We start from the raw sequence: 20,531 nt of genomic DNA, 5'->3' as shown, positions 1-20,531 counted from the left end.
CCATGTTTATTTTTTATCGAACAAGGCCTTCCTAATTCTGTGTCGGTAGCTGTTGAAAACAGAAATAGTAATCTAACACTCGACAAAGTTTGTGATCAAATATTCCTCAAAACATCTCAGAAGTGGGTGGGAGGATGGGGGAGAGGAAGGGGGGGGGAGGAGGAGGAGGAAAAGGAAGAAGATTACAGCACAGCGTAGTTTCAGTTGCGACATAAACGTAGCACACTGCAGCTCAGAACGAATCCTGGGCATCACATTTAAATAATTTCTTCCCTTCACTCTGACACTCTTTCTGCAAAAGGCTGAGGTTTTCACTGCAGACGTAATAAATCCTATGACTTCAGCTCTCTTTCTAAGAGCTTTCAAATGCTAACCACACAGCCGTTTCATATAGAATTTTCAACTAGTTAATAAAGCCGCATTCTATACTGCCAGCGTATTCACCTACCTCCCTCTCATCCATGGAAAAGCCACATTATGAGTCGTCATACATTCAATTTTCTGAATAAAGCAGTGAGCGTTACAAGCCAAGGACGTCGAGTGAGTTCCTAACAGCTTAATTTGTTGTTAGGATACACTGCACAAGTAAAGGTTATTGAGATTTTTTTCATCAGGACTGAAAAAAAGAGACGACTCACTTCAAGAAATCTTAAATCTTCTCTAAATTGCTTTTGACAGGACGCAGCAAAAATACGAAGTGTTGTCCCAGTCATTATCAGCCTGTCTAGCCGGGAGCAACATCTGTACCTCAAATAAATTACGTTGAAAAGAAATATTAAGTGGAGTAAACTGTGAGCTTTGCAGGCTCCCAGGAAGAATCGGTAGCAACAAACAAGCTGGTACTCTTATACGGTACAATTTTTACATCGAACTCAGAAAGCAGACTTTTGAGCTTCAGCCAGTCGTGACTTTTATTAACTATTATTCGCACTGGAGGTCATCAACATTGTACGGGACGTTTCTTTCTTCTGACACAGGAAATCTGCAGCGTTTAGATTGGTGCTCTGGATGATACGATGTGATGATGGGACGTACCAAAATTACAATATGTAAGTGAAATATCAGTGTAGTCGTGCTAAACTTCATGCGTAAATTAGTATAAATATTTTCCGCTTTTGGACAAACACAGATACACATTAATATCACCTTTAAGAAGTGTTGTGACTGTTGAAGGTTCGATTAAACCAATATGATTATAGACAAAGACAAATGGTAACACGAATGTTCATATTTGCACTTACTACTGAAAAAAGTGCAAGAACGGACGTGTAAAGATAAGAGATTCCTTATATTAACGTGTCATACTGGAAAATATATAATGGGGTCGTCTCATCCACTGCCAAACAGATAAGGAAGTTGTGTTTGACGGCCAACACAATTTTCGTTACGAATTGTTCCGAGCGTGTATCTTTGCAGTGATATTCTAGTCTCTTGATCCGTCTAAGAGTTGAAGTGGGTGTTGGCACCAATTTTTGACTGAAGTGTCAATACATCCACAGTAAAGGTTTCGCTTAAATTTCGAAGTTGTTTGTGGCCCCGCCAACAGCGTAGCATTACGATGTTAAAAAAAAGCAACCAGTGTGTAGCGAGACGAACCCCCCAGGGCTCTCTTTTCAAGTGCTTGAAGATAAATGAGAAATTCACGGTAGTATTGAGTGAAAATTCAATAAAAAGAATTGACATGCTTTTTTGTTTAGGTGTCAACGTTTTGACATTGAGAGATTGAGTTCTGTTTATGTTCCTCTTAATTAGATTGTTACACTTTTAAAAAAATCGCATATAAATTAGGGGACGTATGCGACAACTTGCCCCACACCTGTCCGGCCTGTTACCGCTGTGTCCCGTGTTTTCATACAAGGATGCCATGAACTTAGCGTCATAAGCCATAATTACGTCACGCTTCCTATGATTGTGCGATCTTAGAACATATTAGTTGTATAAAACAATCTCGGACTTAAAACAGATAACTTGGACAGTAATAAGAAATGTTAATCTATGTCTATATATAAACAGGCTTGCGTGTGTACGTACTCAGACTTTTCTGCAGTACCATCCACTGCCACTCTCTCGTGATTGTGGTGGTAGATACCCGTTGGTCACAAGCTGTTAGTGAGGGAGTTTGTTGGCGATGCAGGGCAATGGATGAGTATGACAAGCAAAAATCCGCGAAATATGGTGCGTTAAATAATCTCAGTAAAAGCTACGTACACTGTGACTTACGAACTTGACCGAACATGTGGAAATACGTTTATTGTTTCATTCGTCCGATATAATACGACACTTGTGCGATTTCGTCATTCAGACTTTAATAACGACGTGTAATAGCGCATTTTCGTGAATCACTTTCCCGACGATCAGCACAAATGTAAAGGAAAAAAATCCAGGTAGACTCAAAGATGAAGTACTCGTAACCAACAACTCAATAATGTAACTGTACAATAGAGCGATTTCGGGTAAACACCGAGCGAGGTGGCGCAGTGGTCAGCACATTGGACTCGCATTCGGGAGGACGACAGTTCAATCCCGCGTCCGGCCATCCTGATTTAGGTTTTCCGTGATTTCCCTAAATCGCTTCAGGCAAATGCCGGGATGGTTCCTTAGAAAGGGCACGGCCGATTTCCTTCCCTAATCCGAGCTTGTGTTCAGTCTCTAATGACCTCGTTGTCGACGGGACGTTAAACAGTAATCTCCTCCTCCTCCTCCTCCTCCTCCTCCTCCTCCTCGGGTAAACATTTATTTTATTCTTCACGAGTACAAGCCTTTCCATAATTCAGCGCGTTTTTGTCTATCACTTCGCTTATTCTTCTTTTGCATCAATTTTGCTGAGTTTAATCGTTAACATACTTCTGTTAGTTACTGTGGATGATTTAATATTATTCATTACATAATTTTATTTCCAGATAGGCTGCCGAAGCGTAAAACTGTGTTCACACACTCACATGTGAATTCGCAACGAAGAACATTAGCAGCGCACAAATTACGTTTCTAAAAAGATAACTGCATTCAAAATACCATTAATGCGATGTGCGTCTGTATGCATATCATATCTAGAATGGTACTATGCCTTCGCCCACGCCATATATTCTGACCCAGGCAGTGCCGACTTTCTCAACTAGTATGACTTACAGTGTTCAGATAGTACAACATATTAATATACACAGCGTAAAAATTACTACTTCACCACATATAAATTTATTTTGCAAGGTGTTGGTGTTATTTAAATTGAAAGAAGTCAAAAGACGTTGAAGTTTAGTTAAACAAAAGATAACGTCACTTTTGAGGGATGATTCCATTTAAAAGGACTCAGCCGAATTCAATCCCTATCCTATCCTACCCGAAGCCGAGTTCCTTCTCGGCCTCTAATGATCATGTCGTCGGCGGGGCGTTAGATCCTACTCGTCTTTCCCTTTTGCAATACGTGTCGTACATTTACAATCCATTAAATATTGGCTGTTTATGAGAGTATAATAAGTGTGTGTGTGTGTGTGTGTGTGTGTGTGTGTGTGTGTGTGTGTGTGTGTTAAAAATACTAGTTTAATTCATTCCTACCTTAAGGACCATTGCCTTGAAAAGCTTTCCACTGGTGAAATAGTGATGCAACTGTAGTCTTCATTGTCGTGTTAGTATAAAATTCCATAGGAAGCACGCTTTTTGTAGCCACTTGATGGAATGGGTTTTTCCGGGCACTAGTGAGGAGTGCTGGAACGGAATGGTCAATACTGGTGCAAGTTGTTGCCAATGAAAGTGAGAGTTTTTTTTATTAGTGCCACGTTCTCCCCCCCCCCCCCCCTGCCCCCCCTCCTTTCTCTTCGTGGCTCCTCTCCACGGGGATGGTAGGAGGGGGGGGGGGGCTTACGGACCAAGTGTTTGCAAACAGCGGCGTCCCGGGTCGGGGTCCCCGTTTCCTAGGGAAGGAAGCGGAGGGGGCAGAAAATTGCCCCGCGGTGGCCAATGGCGCGCCGGCTGACGCAACGCGGGGGTATGAAAAGTGCGTCCGGCGGCGCGGCGCGCATTGCTTGCTGACCGGCGGGCTGAGCAGGGCGCTGCAGACACCGCCTCCCAGGATGGACTCCGCTTCTGGCCGCGCGGCGCTGCCGCAGCTGCTGGCCCTCTTCGCGGCGATGCTGTTGGCCACCGCGGCCGTCGCCGACGGCTTCTATTACCACGACGGTAGGATCTCTGCTGCCTTACTAACTCCCAGCCTGCCATGGCGATGGTGTCTTAAAATTCTATACGTATTCTTCTGAATAGAGCTACCCACTGTAATACTTCACCATTGTCCAACAGGCGTAACACGTCGGTAAGGGACCGAGTTATATGTTTCAACCGTTATATTGTCATAGTGGTAAAGGTGCTGAATTATCATTAAGAAGGTGGTGCAGATTAGACAAGACCAATGCCGATTTCTTGTTCCATTATTGTTCCCATATACACTGTGTTACACAGTTCATGTTAAACACTTAGAGGTTGTAGAGAATACTTAGTAGATAAAAATTTTTACGTATGAACTTATGTCCGGAAACGAAGTCCAATGACGCTACAGAGTATCAAACGTATAGGAGCCGGCGCCTGTAAATGTATATATAAATACAGGGTGATCCCTAGATGATGATACAAACTGTCTAGGATGATGGAAAGGATAAATGCATCAGTTCGAATTTACGATCCCTGGTTCGGAAACGAACAAGTCGGAAGTTACAAGCGATACCGTTACTGTCGTGGCAAAAAAAGTAGGGTAGGCAGCTTTCAGAAGTGGTGGTATGGATCAAAACAAGAAAAAAAGTCTAGTAACCGTGGGCTCTAAAAGCATCCCCATGAAGATATGAGCACTTGTTAATCATCGCTACTGTGGAACACATCTCCTCTACTGAACAAGTGCTTAAATCTCCTCAGGGATGCATTTTAGAGTCCAAGTTTACTAGACACTTTTTCGTTTGTTTTTTCTTTGATCCATTTTACCACATCTGAAAGTTGCCTACCCTACAATCTTAGCAACAACACTACCAGTACATGTATTACACTGTCAGATGTATCAGAACGGTTTTCGCTTATAACTTTCGAGTCTTTCGTTTCCAGCACAGGGAGCATTAACTAAAATGGATACATCCTTCTCCATAGTTGCAGAAAGATTATAACATAATCGCTGAAACACCCTGTGTATATACATACATTTACAGGCGCTGGCGCCTGTAACTTCGACGCTCTGTAACGTCGTTGGACGTCGTTCCCGGGCGTGGGTTCCTGTGTAACGCTTGCTCCACGAAGTCCCCTCTAGAAGCGTGTAACTTGAAATTTGAAACGCCCCGTATACTCCGCAAGCCACTGCAAGATGCATAGCAGAATGTAAATCATACCAACACAAGACATTTTTCGCCCTGTTCCTTTTGCGTGCAGAGGGATGAGAGAAAACGAGTTACATGCTCTCTAGGTGTCCTAATTTCTCTGACTGTACTGACCCGTACACGAGATATACCATGGTAGCAACGATATGGCCGCACTTCATCGAACTGAGTTTCGCGATATCTACGTCGTCCAACAATTCCCATTTACGTCCCCCCCTCCCCCCTATTTATGTAAACTTCCCTAAGGGCTATTCCATCCTTTTACGATAGAGCGTCTCTTAATTTGTTCCATTTCTGGTGTCGTGCCTAACTGATCAGAGATCAAAACGTTGAAACAATGTTCTGAAATTTGTCTTGTATGCTATTTCCTTTAGAACCACATTGCACTTTACCAGAACCGTTCCAATAAATTTAAGCCTTTCATTCGCCGTCCCTAACAGTTGTTTCCCTAACAATGATTCCATGTCGCATCTTACACTCAAATCTGCAGATGTCAGTCAGACAGATCGGTACCAAACGATGTATGTCGACATATCACCACCCAGATCTACAATATAGTTCGTATTATGTGCTGTCGTCCAGGAGAATGTGCGTAATAGGTAACACGTGAGCTACGGAGCACAGGAAGAGCGTAACTGTGACTGTCCTATGGAGCTCAGTAGCGAAGTTGGTCGAGCGTACGTTCGTCGTGCCAACGGTCGCGAGTTCGAGCCCTGGTCCATCCATTCTTTGTGCTGCAGTACATTTCTTACCGTTACATGAAACAGAAGGTTCCTGACACTTAAAAGGACTGTTCGGAGTCCATAGCAATGTTCTATTGGCAGTCTGCTTTCTCTTCGTTTATTTGAAAGTAGCAAACCCATAGTGTATATTTGTAATTTCACAGAAAAAAATACAAACAAACAATCCGAACAGAAGAGTAAACAAACAGTTGCATGCTATGTCGGAAGTATTCATAGTAATAATAACAATAGTAAGAATAATAGATTGCTAGATGGTAGCACCGCCATACACATATAAACTCTGAACAGTCCATTGACGTTTCAGGAAGTTGTCCCGTATAGCAGTTTCACATGTACTACAGAACAAAAAGTGCATCACTAGAGCTCTAACCCAGGTCCCTTGGTACGACGGACTTACGGTTTACAGATTTCCCACGGGAATTCCATACGACAGATGCTCACAGTTCTGCTTTTCCTGTGGTACTTAATACTTGAAATTTACGCACGTTCTCCTGGATGACAGCGCATACCACATGTCGGTGTTTTGTTTCATATTCTATCGATATACGTTTAGTACCGATACGATTGTCTACCATCTGGAGGTTTGGTTGTTAGTATGAAGCCTAAATAGTTCTACGATGTGACCAGCTCTACCACTAATCTTGTAACCTATTACTATCAGGTTTTTCTGTATTACATGCTCTGACTTTAAGGATGACATCGTAGTAGTCTTGAAACTAAACACTAATCTACCTTCCAATAACGTACCATTCCTTTATAAACCGGAGAATTGTTTCCTATGGGCTCTATATCACATACACACTTAAACTTACCCGTATATTAGGAATAATATTGAACTTGCTTCTGCGAAGAAGTGGTCAATTTACGAGCGTTCTTCCTTGCAACCACCTTTTTATATTTCTTAATACATTTTGCGTATTCAGCACGATTTTATCATTCCGGCAATGAAACAATACATTACATAAGCGTGAAACACCTGTTACCAGGTGCAAACTATTGCTGAATGTTCATTTTCCGATTTAAATTTTGTAGTTTTACATCTGTGAACCATTGCTGTAGCTCGAGATTCTCTAGCATATGCCCGAAATAAATTTTTGATATCACCCCAGCACAGTACATTTCTAAGTTCAGCTGCAACAAAAAGACATAATTCAATGTCAAACATTTCAACGAGAGAATGTAAATAAATGTCCGTATCTAATACTAACGTGTTGGTCGGATATTGTTATTTCATTGTCTCCCCTATTGTGCATTTATTTCGTATCTATATCTCTGTAGCTATTGATTTTTTCCAATACGAATAAGCACTGAGAGATTATCGTCGTACATAGGAAACGTATGACAGTGCTGGGGACAATCGCGTTCCTGTTACCAAATTTGCACATGTTCTTCCTTCTCGCTACAGTAAACGTACTAAATTTACTTTATCTTGGCCAGCGTATTACTATTTACCAGTGAAGATTATTGTAGCACCAGCTAGGGAATCATCCATACTTACATGGAAGAGCATCAAACGGCGGTACGGAATTGTAAACATATTGCTGCCCTTATCACTTGCCATTACCACGCAGTGAGCCGTCAATACTGACGTTGCAGTTGACAAAGATCCCAGTAAGACGTCAGCGCTGGCCTTTGGCGTCGCTGAAGCGTCAGACGCCACACGTGACAGCGAATCCGATGTTTCGAAAGGCCGTTGTTTGTAACAATATTGGTCTGACCCGCGCCTTTCGCTCTGAATTTGCTAACTCGCTGACGGTCTCAGCTTTTGGCTCGAGTCTTCATCGGATAACTGTAGCTGGGACTGACAGACAAATTAGTCGCTCATTCAAAAGTCCCACGTTGAACTTCGCACGAGGTCACAGACGAAAGCGTCATATACCGCTTAAAGCAAATTAAACTTCCGGTTTATTTTGTTTTGGTTTTTAATTTTTTTCCTGAAGTGATGGCGAATGTCATACGCTGGCATAAGAACTGCCTTGCAACTGTCCCATTCGCGAGTTATCTGCTGCTTTCCAATGAGCATTTCTCTTCCAGCTGCACCACTGCGACTGGTCGTGCAGAATCATAAAAAGAGGCTCTCCGTTTACGTCCAGCTCCGGTTGTTGACCCAGTCTGCGAGGCTCTGCGTTCCTTACACCAGGTGGCGGACAGTCCGTAGCAGTCAAAGAAAATCGGCATGAACCGCCTCCGTCTCCCGTCAGTGCCTATTCTGTTCAACATTGGCTTCAGTTTTCTCTGAGATATGAGCCACCAATCGTCTTGGTGAGACTGCTACTTGATCGCTCCAGTAACCGTAACTACGTGCGGACTTCGATTTCTCGCAGGGGGTTTTATTGTTTGCTGTGCAGTACACTCGTGTACGTAACACGTTGCTAAGTACTGCCCCTACTGTTTGATGTCGGTCAAAATAAATCAAGTGGACGGGATACTGTTTATGTGCGATTCGAGATAGAAGATTGCTAATATTGCGTCAGTGATTGTCGATCTGGCAGCTGCGGATAGTTTGATCCTAACGCCGGGTGAAGTGAGTAGTGTCTACTCCAAACGGCCGCTGAGAAAGAATCCTTAATAAGCAGTACAACCTTGACCCCTTGACGCCGGTCCACACGCCACTATATGCTTGCACATGCAGTAAATCGCCACATATTTCGTGCGTCCACGTTTCGATTTACTACGGGCCTTTCGTTAGTCGGTATAGGAAATAACTTCCAGCGGCAAACAGGGACACTCTTCACATTCAGTTTAGGGCTCTGCAGTCGGTGTTAGTAACTTGTCTTAGAAAAGGTAAATAAGTCAATAAATAAATGCAAAGTGGCAAATAGGCGAATCACGGTCAAAATGCTCGAGACATAGGCTCCGTAAATGACGTAAGTTTTTCTATGTTAATTTACGCCCGAGCGGCAGGTGAACCCGAAGACTCGCAGAATTATTTGAACGTGTACAAGGGAACATGGTTACGTATTGAAGCTCATAACTCTCAAAAAACGACAGAACGCCTTTATGAGGAAATCAACTAAACCTCACAGAAGCTGGCAGTGGCTTCATAATTCCTGAAAACAAGAAGAAGCTATAAAGTTCCGGGATTTTCGACTGTACTGTCCAAGCAAGCAATGGGTGAAATTACACAGAACAGTTTCAAAAATATGTACATAGTTTTGAAGGAATATTTCATAAAGGCAAATGAAGTACCTCAGATCGAATAGATTTAATTAGTGATGTGAACTCTTTGTGGTAGACACTCCGCAATCATTTTTTTTTTAAAAAAAACAAGTTTACCTGATTTGACGCAGGTTCAACCATTTTCTCTGTTAATAAATTAAAAGCAACTGCCTTTCTTATTCTGTTAGCTGTGTTCCGTGCTCTTTACTTTCCAATACCATCGACTCATGTATATGTAAAACTCAACAATGAACTCACTCACACCTCACTTATAGTAGTGACACGGAAACAGACATTTTTAAATGTTAGAGTTTCCTCTGCACCCAAAGACGGGAAATACTAAACTGGACAGTTCCGATTAGGGAACTAGATTCGCAGCGACTTCCGGCCCACACAATCCCAAGCGGAAACTCCCAACTCTGTCTCCTATTTTGTGCTGGTCGTCTTTTGCAGGAAACAGTTTCTTCCGGCCCGTCTCAGAGCTTAAGCCTTCCGGCTCTAAGTGGGTGCCTGTCCGTTGTTCGTTAACGGCTTGGCTGCTCTCGTAGCTTGACGGCTGCAGCTTACTGTCAGTCTCGTCTGGATATGCTGGTTGCTAACATACACCCTGGTTAAAATGTCAGAACGGAGCGAAGTGACGCACCGACGACGACACCAACGAGTTTGTTTGCCAAAGTAGCGGGGTTCAGATCTCTAGCCAACTTCATTTCAAGTTTTACGTCAGCAAATCCAGGCCGTTTCTATCTGACATTCTTGTTTCATCCTGGCCTTCCTCCAGTTTCCATCGAGATTCACATACAGTAACACCTATTTTTTCCGTTCGTACACTGTTTTGGTTGCATTGCCTGCGTCTTTTTTTTTTTTTTTTGGCTAGGTTACGCTGTGGAATTTCTCGGTAAAAATTTATTAGAAATGTTGCATAAGTTTACGCACAGCTTCCTAAGTCCTCTCAGACTTAAATTAGACCTTACGTAATTGAACAAAAAGAAAAAAAGCCTCTTACACGATTTTGTAGTGGCAAGAAATTGGCAAGCCTATTGAACACCGTATGCTTTCCCAACTAATGACGTGTGTTAGAGAATAGCCGCACCAGGTACTAACATGTCCATTGACTGTATCCCAACAATTACTAAGTTATTTACAGCACCTTAATTTTTCCATGAACTGTCAAAACACTGAGCTAATCCTTGATGTGAGAAATTCTCCTATTGACAGGTATGAAATGTAATTGAACTGTGTTGGATGTAAATTCAGTTTTTACTGGGTTGTCATTCATTTCTTGTGAGATGAAAATGAAAACAAAATAATTCTATCATAATCTTAGTGCCTATTCCCTTTGATGGTACAGTCAGTTTGCTGTATCTTACCGGTTTTGTTAATAGTACTTCACACAGTTTCTTTTAAAGGTTACACTCCGTAATAATGTTGTTCCCAGGTCAGCCTTTTATCTCCCCACCAGAATTCAATCATCAAGAATATGAGCAATTGGCTAATTAGGTTTATTCTTTCCTTTCACATTTGTTGCATCACGTCTTTTTCCTATTTATGTCCTATAGTATTTACTCATTGGATTCTCGCAGTTTTTATTCTTATTAAAAGTTAAAAGATCTTTACAGAAAGTATTTGTCTGGATTTTGGCAAAACTAAGCGGACAGTTCAAACAAGATAGTAGAAGCTTTGGAAATGTTTTCGCATAGAGGAATGCTGAAGACTATATTGAAATATGGTATTGCTAATGAGGTGGTACGGAAATGAATTTGGGAAAAAAGAAATTATGGCCCAATTTTTCTGAAAGAAAGGTGCGGTTGATAGGACATCCTTAGGCGTCAAGGAACTGTGAATTTGGCGATGGAGAGAAGCGTGCTAGGTAAAAATGTTAGACGAAGACCAAGGTTCAAGTGGATGTATAGTATGTAGTCAGGCTCAGATGAAGCAACTTCTACAGGTTAGACTAGCGCTGAGAGCTGGGTCAATACTCTTGGGACTGAAGACGACAAAAACATCAGTATTTGTACCAACTGTTCCGTTGTTTCTCATTTTTCTTTCTTTATCGTTCTTCTGAAATGCAGACTCTCACATACAGAAAAAAGTACTTTACAGAAATTGGGTCTGTGTACTTCTATAGCGACTGTCTCATTAGTACCCGGCCCAAACAGCTAAGGACAGAAGCTTAAAATTTGGGGAAGATGTTGATCGTACACTGTAGGCATCGTTTAAGAAGGGATTTTGCGAAATAGGGAATGAAAGGTATTTTTTTTAAATACGTCGCTGTTAAGTCTAGACCTACGGAAATTGGCATTTATTTTTTCAGTCAGAAATAAATAAGTTGTTTCAGCATTTTTGGAAATTTAATCCCTATGAGGGTGAAATACTGAGTTTTCGAAAATAATTAGTAATGATTATTAAAGTGTTTTTAAAGCTACATCTATGAAAATTGGTATTTGACTTCTCGGTTAGAAACTATATATATTTTCTAACCGAGAAGTCAAATATCAGTTTTCATGGATGTAGCTTTAAATTATATATATACAATCTTTCACACAGTATTTCGCCTTCATAGGGATTAAATTTCCAGAAATGCTGAAACAACCTACTTATTTCTGACTGAGAAACTAAATGTCAATTTTTTAGGTCTAGCTTTAAAACTACCTTAACAGCAACGTGTTAAAAAAATCCTTCTTCCCCAATTTCTAAAAATCCCCCTTCTTCAACGACGCCTACAGAGTAAGGTATATATACACGTGTTTCAGTGTATTATGAAATTTTTTTAAAAAGATGTCGTTATACTGAAATCATAAAAGCTAGATCTGTGAATTTGGTATTTCACTTCTCGGGTTACATATAAGGAATTATGTGTTAGGGGTGAAAGTTCCTATGAAAATGTCACCTCAAGAATGCAAAAGACGTTATTAACAGAAATCCTAGAGTCCAGCTACTAGAAGCGCTTTTTGATCAGAAGTACATTTGGAAAACACCGTGTTCCTACGGCCTTGATTAGCATGAAAAGTTTCGAAGATTAAAGAAAAAAATTGCAGATAAAGAGCCTAGGCGAGTGAAGCAGCGGGCGTTAAGTTGGTCTTTAAATGAGCTACGGTGTGAAAATAAGGATGGAGAAGTAGCGTCGACTCTCATTTCCTAGACCGACAGTAGTAACAGCAAAGCACGATGATATTGCAGCAGGTAGTACAACGGCCGGGAGAGCAATGTGTAATATCTTTATTGCCAAGAAGCGGACGCCGCGACGGAAGCAGCTCTCGTGCGAACCTCGTATTGTGGGGGCGCCACGCGGGGGTGGGTGTGTTCACGCCCGACTGGAACGATGGAGCTTCGGCACAACAGGTGAAAGACCCGCGAGCCGCCTCGAGGCGAGCGGCGGAGAAAGGAAAGGAAAGGCAAGGAAGCGCACACAAAAAGCGCTGGGGCGGCGGCGCGCCATTGTCTACGCAGGTGGGCTAGCGTCTGTCTCCCCACACCCCGCGCCGTCTCCCTGCTCCCGCTTTTATTGGTCGCCAACTCGCGCCGCGACAACACTCGGCGTCTGTCTTTCATATTGAATCAACGTGTTCCTTCGCCAGCTTCTATGGGTCACCATTTGTGGCCTTTTCGGCTCCCTCTTACACCTTCTTAAAGATACAGCTGCGTTTTTAGCAACCTTGTACAACCACTCGGTCTAAGAAAGACTCGTACTTAAACAAGGGGAAGCTGCACAGGTCACATCAATACACAAGTACGGAAATAGAAGTAACCCGCAGAATTATTCGATCTATATCACTGACACTGCCATGTGCCATGACGGCAGTTATAAGAGTCGAGGGACATGAAAGGGAAGCAGTGGTTGGGAAGGGAGTGAGATAGGGTTGTAGCCTCTCCCCGACGTTATTCAATCTGTATATTGAGCAAGTAGTAAAGGAAACAAAAGAAAAATTCGGAGTAGGTATCAAAATCCATGGAGAAGAAATAAAAACTTTGAGGTTCGCTGAATGACATTGTAATTCTGTCAGACAGCAAAGGACTTGGAAGAGCAGTTGAATGGAATGGATAGTGTCTTGAAAGGAGGATATAAGATGAACATCAACAAAGGCAAAACGAGGATAATGGAATGTAGTCGAATTTAATTGGGTGATGCTGAGGAGAATTAGATGAGGAAATGAGAAACTTAAAGTAGTAAAGGAGTTTTTCTATTTGGGGAGCAAAATAACTGATGATGGTCGAAGTACAGAAGATATAAAATGTAGACTGGCAATGGCAAGGAAAACTTTTCTGAAGAAGAGAAATTTGTTAACATCGAGTATAGATTTAAGTGTCAGGAAGTCGTTTCTGAAAGTATTTGTATGGAGTGTAGCTATGTATGGAAGTGAAACATGGACGATAAATAGTTTGTACAAGAAGGGAATAGAAGCTTTCGAAATGTGGTGCTACAGAAGAATGTTGAAGATTAGATGGGTAAATTATATAGCTAATGAGGAGGTATTGAATGGATTGGGGATGAGTTTGTGGCACAACTTGACTAGAAGAAGGGATCAGTTGGTATGACATGATCTGAGGCATCACGGGATCACCTATTTAGTATTGGAGGGTAAAAATCGTAGAGGGAGACCAAGAGATGAATACACTAAACAGATTCAGAAGGATGTAGGTTGCAGTAGGTACTGGGAGATGAAGCAGCTTGCACAGGACAGAGTTGCATGGAGAGCTGCATCAAAACAGGATCAGGACTGAAGACCACATCATCATCATCATTGACACTGAATGACAATAGGATAAATAAACGTATATTCTGTTCGAATATTAGAAAAATCTCCAATAAAACAATCACTGATGCACGATTGGAAGTGGATTCAGAAAATATCGGTCTTTTGAAAGACAGTTAGCTCTTCATTCAGAAATGCTACAAAAAGGTTTCTTGTACATGGTTGCTAAAAACGCAGCTACAGGGTGGCGCACGAAATACGTTACCATTTTGTTTTTGAATATAAACTTTGTCAATACAATCTGAAAGGAACATATACTACAATGAAGAGCCGTCCATGGAGATTTGTTCTAACTCAGCACATGCTCAATATGTCCACCATTTCGTTTCTTAACTTCCTTCAAACGAACACTGAAGTTAGTGATTACCTCAGGGCACATGTCTTCCGTAATTTCACTGCAAGCTTGAAGAATAAGTCGTCTGAGCTCCATTAAATCACGTGGTCGTTACGCGAAATTTTTTTCCTTTAGGTAGCCCCAAACAAAAAGTTACATGGATTGAGGTGTGGACTATTGGGGTGCCAATTTGTCCGTCATTGAAGCGACCTGGAAGCCTGACTGAGATGATCCACATGCCGAAATGCTCGTGTAAAGCTCTAACACAGTGTTTGCAGTATGTAGCCTTGCTCCATCTTGTATGAACCACTGCGTGTTGAAGGGCAAGGCAGTAGCAAGAAGCTGTGGAATGAAGCTATTGCGAAGCATGCTGAAATAGCACTCGCTGTTAAGTTTCTTCAAAGAAAAACGGTCCAATAAGTCCGTAACTGTAAATTGCTGCCCACGCTGCAATCCTCGGAGCATAATGTTGTCTTTCATGAAGCACTTGTGGGGTTTTCAGTGGTCCAAAAGCGTACATTTTGTTTGCTAACCACGCCGTCTAAATGAAAATGCGCCTCGTCTGAAAACCAAACGTTGTTGAGGTTCTTCCCTACCCTCCGCCCACTGAGCAAACAGTAGTCTCTGCTGCTTGTGTTCTTCAGTGAGCTTCTGTGCACAGGTCATCTTGTATGGGTGCATATGGAGGTCACTTTTAAGAATGTGTTGAACGGAGCGTCTCGATATTCCCAGTTGCACTTCTGCCTTTCTACATGATTTCCCCGGACTTTTCTGTACAGCAACTCGTACCGCTTCGATATTCTCCGGCGAACAAACAGGCGTAGACAGAGGTCTCTTCGCTTCCAATACTGTCCCTTCCTGTACAAATTTATCGTACAACATGTAGATGGTCTTCTTGCAAGGGACCCATCGTGTGTTAAACTGCTGTCGAAAACACCTCAGTGTTCCATTGTCAGCCATTGCTGCTTACTAGTCTCCTAGCGGCAGTATCGTGAATTACACATAATTTCGTAACTCATTTGTTTTTCCAAGCTCTGCTGGTACTGCTGTAGAGATCCCAGCGGGATATCTAATGTGCGTCGTAAATTGTGAAAGAAACAATTGGTAACACATTTCGTGCGCCACCCTGTAGCTGCGTTTTTAGCAACAAAGTACAAAAAGTAGAAAGACTCGTAGCTAAACAAGGGCAAGCTGCACACGTCATATCAATACACAAGTATGGAAATAAAAGTAACCCGCAGAATTAGTCGATCATTGACACTGAATGGCAATAGGATATAGGAACGTATACTCTGTTCCAATATTATGAAATATCTCCAATAAAATAATCTTTGATGTATGATTGGCATTGGATTCAGAAAGTATCGGTCTTTTGAAGCACAGTTAGCTCTTCATTCAGAAATGTTACAGAAAGGGGATCTCAGCCTGATCCCATATCTAGATTCGCATAAAGTTCCTGACAGCATTGCTCACAAGCGGCTTCTAATCAAATTGCGTGACCGTGGAGTCCCAGTTGTATGACTGGATTCGCGATTACATGTCGTAGTGATTGACGGGAAGCCATCCAGTGAAACGGAAGTAGTATCTACGGTTCCTCAACGAAGTTCTACAGGTACTGCGCTATATGGGCGGGCAGGCTTCTTCGAAGAATTTCACTGGTGAAATCTACTTGTCTGATGACCTGATAATATTTCATCAAAACACTAACCTAATCTACATAAAGGATTTAGGAAACAATTTGAGCAGCCCTCTTAGAGGGCTTACAGACGACGCTGACGTTTACCGCCCAACAAAGCCATTTGAAAATCAAAAAGGAATTGCAAAACGATTTAAACAAAATATGTGAGCAACAAAAGTCTGAATTCCTCTATCTGAGTATTCAGAAAAACCTTCGTAAAGATTTGGTTACACGATAAATAACGCAAATTTAAAGGCTGTTGATGTACCGAAATAGCCAGTGATTACAACTAGGAACAACTTAAATTGCACGTGGAAAACGTTACGAGGTAGGCGCCCCAAATACTTGAGTTTTAGCAGAGCCCTTAGAAGGTGCAACAAGGCTGATAAAGAGACTGCCTACATTACGCATGTCTGGCCTCTCCTGGAGAGAGAAAGTGAGTGAGTGAGTGAGTGAGTGTAGGGCGGGGGGCCTTTCACAGCCGTCAGTCAAAAAATTTGTTAAATGCAGTTATTCGCACTAGTGTATTCTGTGCAAGCCTCTTTGTCTTAGCAACCAACATATGGTTTTTTTTTTGTTCAAGTCTTAGGCAGTCTCTTCTTACACTTCCCTCCATTACATAATTATTTCTTTATGTCTCAGTTTTCCTTTAGTCACGTTATACTGAATCTGCAAGAGAGCTTTATGGCACTCTGGTTCGATGGTCGATTACGAAATTGTATCAAAGTCGACCGCAACACATTACAAACAATCCTTGGACTCTAATCAAAATTTGTATCAAGTGAATTCTATTTTTCTGTTACGCATAAGCCACATTTATGCCACTAGTACAGCAGCTTGCTGATTTCGTTGATACAATACAATTCCTCTGTAATTGTATTTTAGGATAACTGTAAGGAATTCATATTCCCTATGTTCAAACATTTCTCTACCATAAAACATGGATCCACAGCGACTAATGACCGTAACATGGTAATAGGATTCATGGGGGATCAGTTAGGTTCACTAATTCCAGTAATGTATCATACATAAACAAAGGAAGATCTTCCGTAATATTCAAATTCAGTTAAGACAGTATGGGAAAGTTTTAAGTCAACAGACGCTGGAGGATAAAAAAAAATATTGCTTTTCACTTACAACTGCAATCAAAAAGCATTAGATTTATTAGTTGTGCTAAAATATAAATCTGGTTATTAAATTCTCTGTATGTTTTGGAATTATTGCAGGCTTGAAAAGTTTAGGACCAGTTTTGGTATCAGTACAAAAATTCCTTTAAAATAGGACATTTTATACGCAAATTCAGTTGTTTCAAATTTCATAACAATGACTTACTTCGTTTCTCTATGATCGCCAGAAAGGTTTGTGGAAATAGTGCACTCAGTTACGGTTACTGTTGCGTAAAAAAATTCACAAAAATTTAAAGTCCAGTAGCAAAACTCTTTTACGTCATTAGTAACATAAATGAAAATAGAGCTAGCCTTCAAGCACATTAATTATATTTTTGTATACATTTTTATACTTCGCTTTTGTGATATCACAGCCTTAAGCTGGTGGGGAGAAAGATGTCTTTCAGTACATTTTAGACACATTCTAAGCCTCACTTGAGTGAATTGATGTTGTGGTAGATCACGTAGACCTGCAACACTTCCAATTTTTGTTAATAACGAAACGTTGGTTGGCAACAATACATATACAAGTCCGATGTCAGTCGTATCTTTTGTGAGTTTAAAATAAATACTGAGGTATGAAACACGTTTTGAGCGTCAATATTCATATACCTCATGGTTACAAAGAAACAAGTGCTCTTTGAAACCAGGTACCTGGAATATCCCACCTTATTACAGTACCTTCATAAAATCTCACCAGTTGGATTAGTGACATGCTCTGTTCAGCAGGGAACTAAACTTTTTTATCGAGCCAAGCATAGATAACGCCACATATTTAGGGACAATTCTGTACCACGGTGTTTCAGAAGCTTATACAAGGTGAACTCGAAGCTGTGATGTTCCGTCCTTCCCTTCGACACAGGAGACAGTTACAAAGCCAGTTACTGGTAACAGTTCATGAAATTTCCCTTAGCAACAAATAGCGGACCGATTTCGACAAGGCTCTTTGAAACCAGGTACCTCGAATCACTTGGAGTCACTTATTGACCTGTTAGGAAACAACCTGTCATCCGTACGTAAAGGTCTTAATCATTACGGTCACTTGCGTGCACGGTTAAGTGCCGAAGTTCGCGCAGTGGCTGAAGTGGAGCTCTGGTCTATGTGAGCTGGTACCCCAATCCTAGGAATGTGGCGTAGCGCCAGACTATAGGCGTTCGCGGAAACGCGTCTGACCCACTTGCAGAAGAGACGCCGACGTCTCCGGCGCATATTAACGCTCGCAATCGGTGATCCGCGGCAGGTCAAGTTTGCCCCCGATTCCAAAGTCCTCCCCGATAGCACGAGTCTTTTACGTAAGACCACGTGCGTCAAAAATAAAAATATGCGTCATTCGTAGGCGTTATCTGCGAACGGGCCTTCAATGAAAGGACGATAAGAGATCAAAAACCAGCTGTTACAAACTCTCAACAAATCCAATTGAAATTACATAACTGCTGAACAGTTCATTAATTGTGCTGTTATTTTGCTTCCAGCCATCGTAACAGGTGGAACGTAAACACAAATCTTCACATCAGCTGTCTCTCCCCCTGCGCCCTATCGACAGAGTTGGCTTAGTGGTTAATGCAGTCCTTTCGCATTCGGAAGAAAGTGTTTAAATATCCGCGTGGCCATCCGGAGTCATGTTTCACAAGGTTTCCCTAAATCACGGAAAAATTATTCCAGGAGTTGTTTAGGAAATGGACACAGCAGATTAGCTGTCTCGTCTTTGTACAATCGAAGCTTGTGCTCTTTCTACTATGACTCATTCGCCGAACGGACGCTAAGCTCTGGTCTTCCTCTTCCTGGTATAGAGTGATTACTCATAGTAATAAAAAAAAAAAAATTAAAAATGTACACCAGGCTATAGCCTAAGACACCAGCCCGCTCCTATTCTCATTTCAGCTCTTAAACTAAGGGCAGTGTTTCGTTCGAGAAGGTTAGGAACGAATTTTGTAAACTTTCGTCTCTAGAACCAAGAGAGCAGCGTCTACAGTTAGCCGAGCAGTCATTCCTTTCCGAGTCATTGAACTTAGAAGTATCCAGACTGCTTAGAACACTAAACACACACCGAACGCTCACTTCGCCTTTTCATCTACAGTGGCCGTCACGAAACTAGGCCGATTAAGGTAATGTTACCAACTGCAAAGACTGCCAGATAGTGATAATTTCCAAATGTTTGTAAAAATTCTGAAAGGAGTTAAAAAAATTTTTGTCGAGAATATGATAGCGTCCTTTCCAAAAGAAAACTGTTTCCAGTCGCTACGGAAACAAGTCGAATAGCAGTGAGTGTAGCTTTCAACCATTTTATATCCATCACAAGGCCTTTCGAGAAACATTGCTCTCATATCGCGTTTTCAAACTCGTCTCATGAGGTACGTTTGCGTCGTTCATAAAATGAAGTACAATAAAAGGACATTGGAGTGTGGGTCCACATCTTGCACTAAAATCTTAGACTTTCGTCGCTAGCCGTCCAGTTTCAAATCGTACAGGGCGCCAGGCGCCGTCTGATCAGCTGTGGGCTCCAGGAATCTCAAGTTGACGCTTCTCCAGGTGTTGAATTGTGCGCAGAACATGTAATGATTGAATAGTACCAATTGTTACTATTACAATATGAGAAGAGCTACCTTGCACCCTTACAATGGACGACATTAAGGAAAGACTAACGTTACAAGAAAATTTCAAGAAATAATGGAAATGGCCAAAAGCACTGACATACTTGGACTGAAAAATGTTTGGACATTCTCAATTTACACATACGTGCGCCACATATTTCAGCGGCAAAACGTAAGAGTATTTTGAGCAAAAAAAAAAAAAAAAAAAAAAAAAAAAAAAGAGATGTGGAATTGTTTCGTCTGTTACGACAAAATGTAGAAGGTAATGAATTTTCCTTCTGTTGGACCACGTAGAAATTTCCAGTGAAAACTCAAAAAATTAAATTTATAATTTAACATCTGACGTGACACTTTATCGTGTTACCTATAAATGCGGTTTACTTACGGAAGGTTCCTTGAGCGCCACGATTCTTTTTCCGAGAACTCGGCTTGATGTGATGAAGAATATTCCCTACCTCCCTAAAATTTTACATTAGGAACAACTATAGAATCTTCACTCATCACCCAAAACACCTATGTACATAGCGCAAAAGCGTGTGGGAAAGTGCGGTGCCTGTACGTACTCAGAGGCCACCCTTTCCCTTGGAATCTTGCAATTACTTTTGTTGGTGCGGTTTTGCGAAACCAAAGTTTCGTTCAGATAAACGAAAGACATATTGTCCTCTTATTGTATAAAGCCAGCAAAGACGTAGCTCTCGAGGCGTCAGTATCCGCTTTTTCCGTAGGAAATTTTTGTCCATAGTTACATTTTCTGAACTTAAACCGAT

At 41.5% G+C, this 20,531-nt stretch overlaps 1 protein-coding gene across 8 annotated transcripts in view; it reads left to right on the top strand.

The window, feature by feature from the left end:
* Positions 1-20,531, top strand: part of LOC126267419 (very low-density lipoprotein receptor) — a 568,113-nt gene that overhangs the window by 500,130 nt on the left and 47,452 nt on the right. For 3 of the 8 annotated variants that reach the window (XM_049972666.1, XM_049972663.1, XM_049972665.1), the window contains exon 1: positions 4,018-4,170. The exons of 4 other annotated variants lie outside the window; for them this stretch is intronic. In XM_049972666.1, the coding sequence (XP_049828623.1) occupies positions 4,065-4,170 (106 nt within the window). In that variant the 5' untranslated portion in view covers positions 4,018-4,064. Of the gene's footprint in view, positions 1-4,015; positions 4,171-20,531 lie in introns of those variants that run through there. One more of the 8 variants, XM_049972667.1, reaches the window with a different exon arrangement.

The sequence above is a fragment of the Schistocerca gregaria genome, chromosome 4 (assembly GCF_023897955.1).
Source record: "Schistocerca gregaria isolate iqSchGreg1 chromosome 4, iqSchGreg1.2, whole genome shotgun sequence".
NCBI lineage: Eukaryota > Metazoa > Arthropoda > Insecta > Orthoptera > Acrididae > Schistocerca > Schistocerca gregaria.
This window is presented reverse-complemented; position numbering and strand designations above follow the sequence as displayed.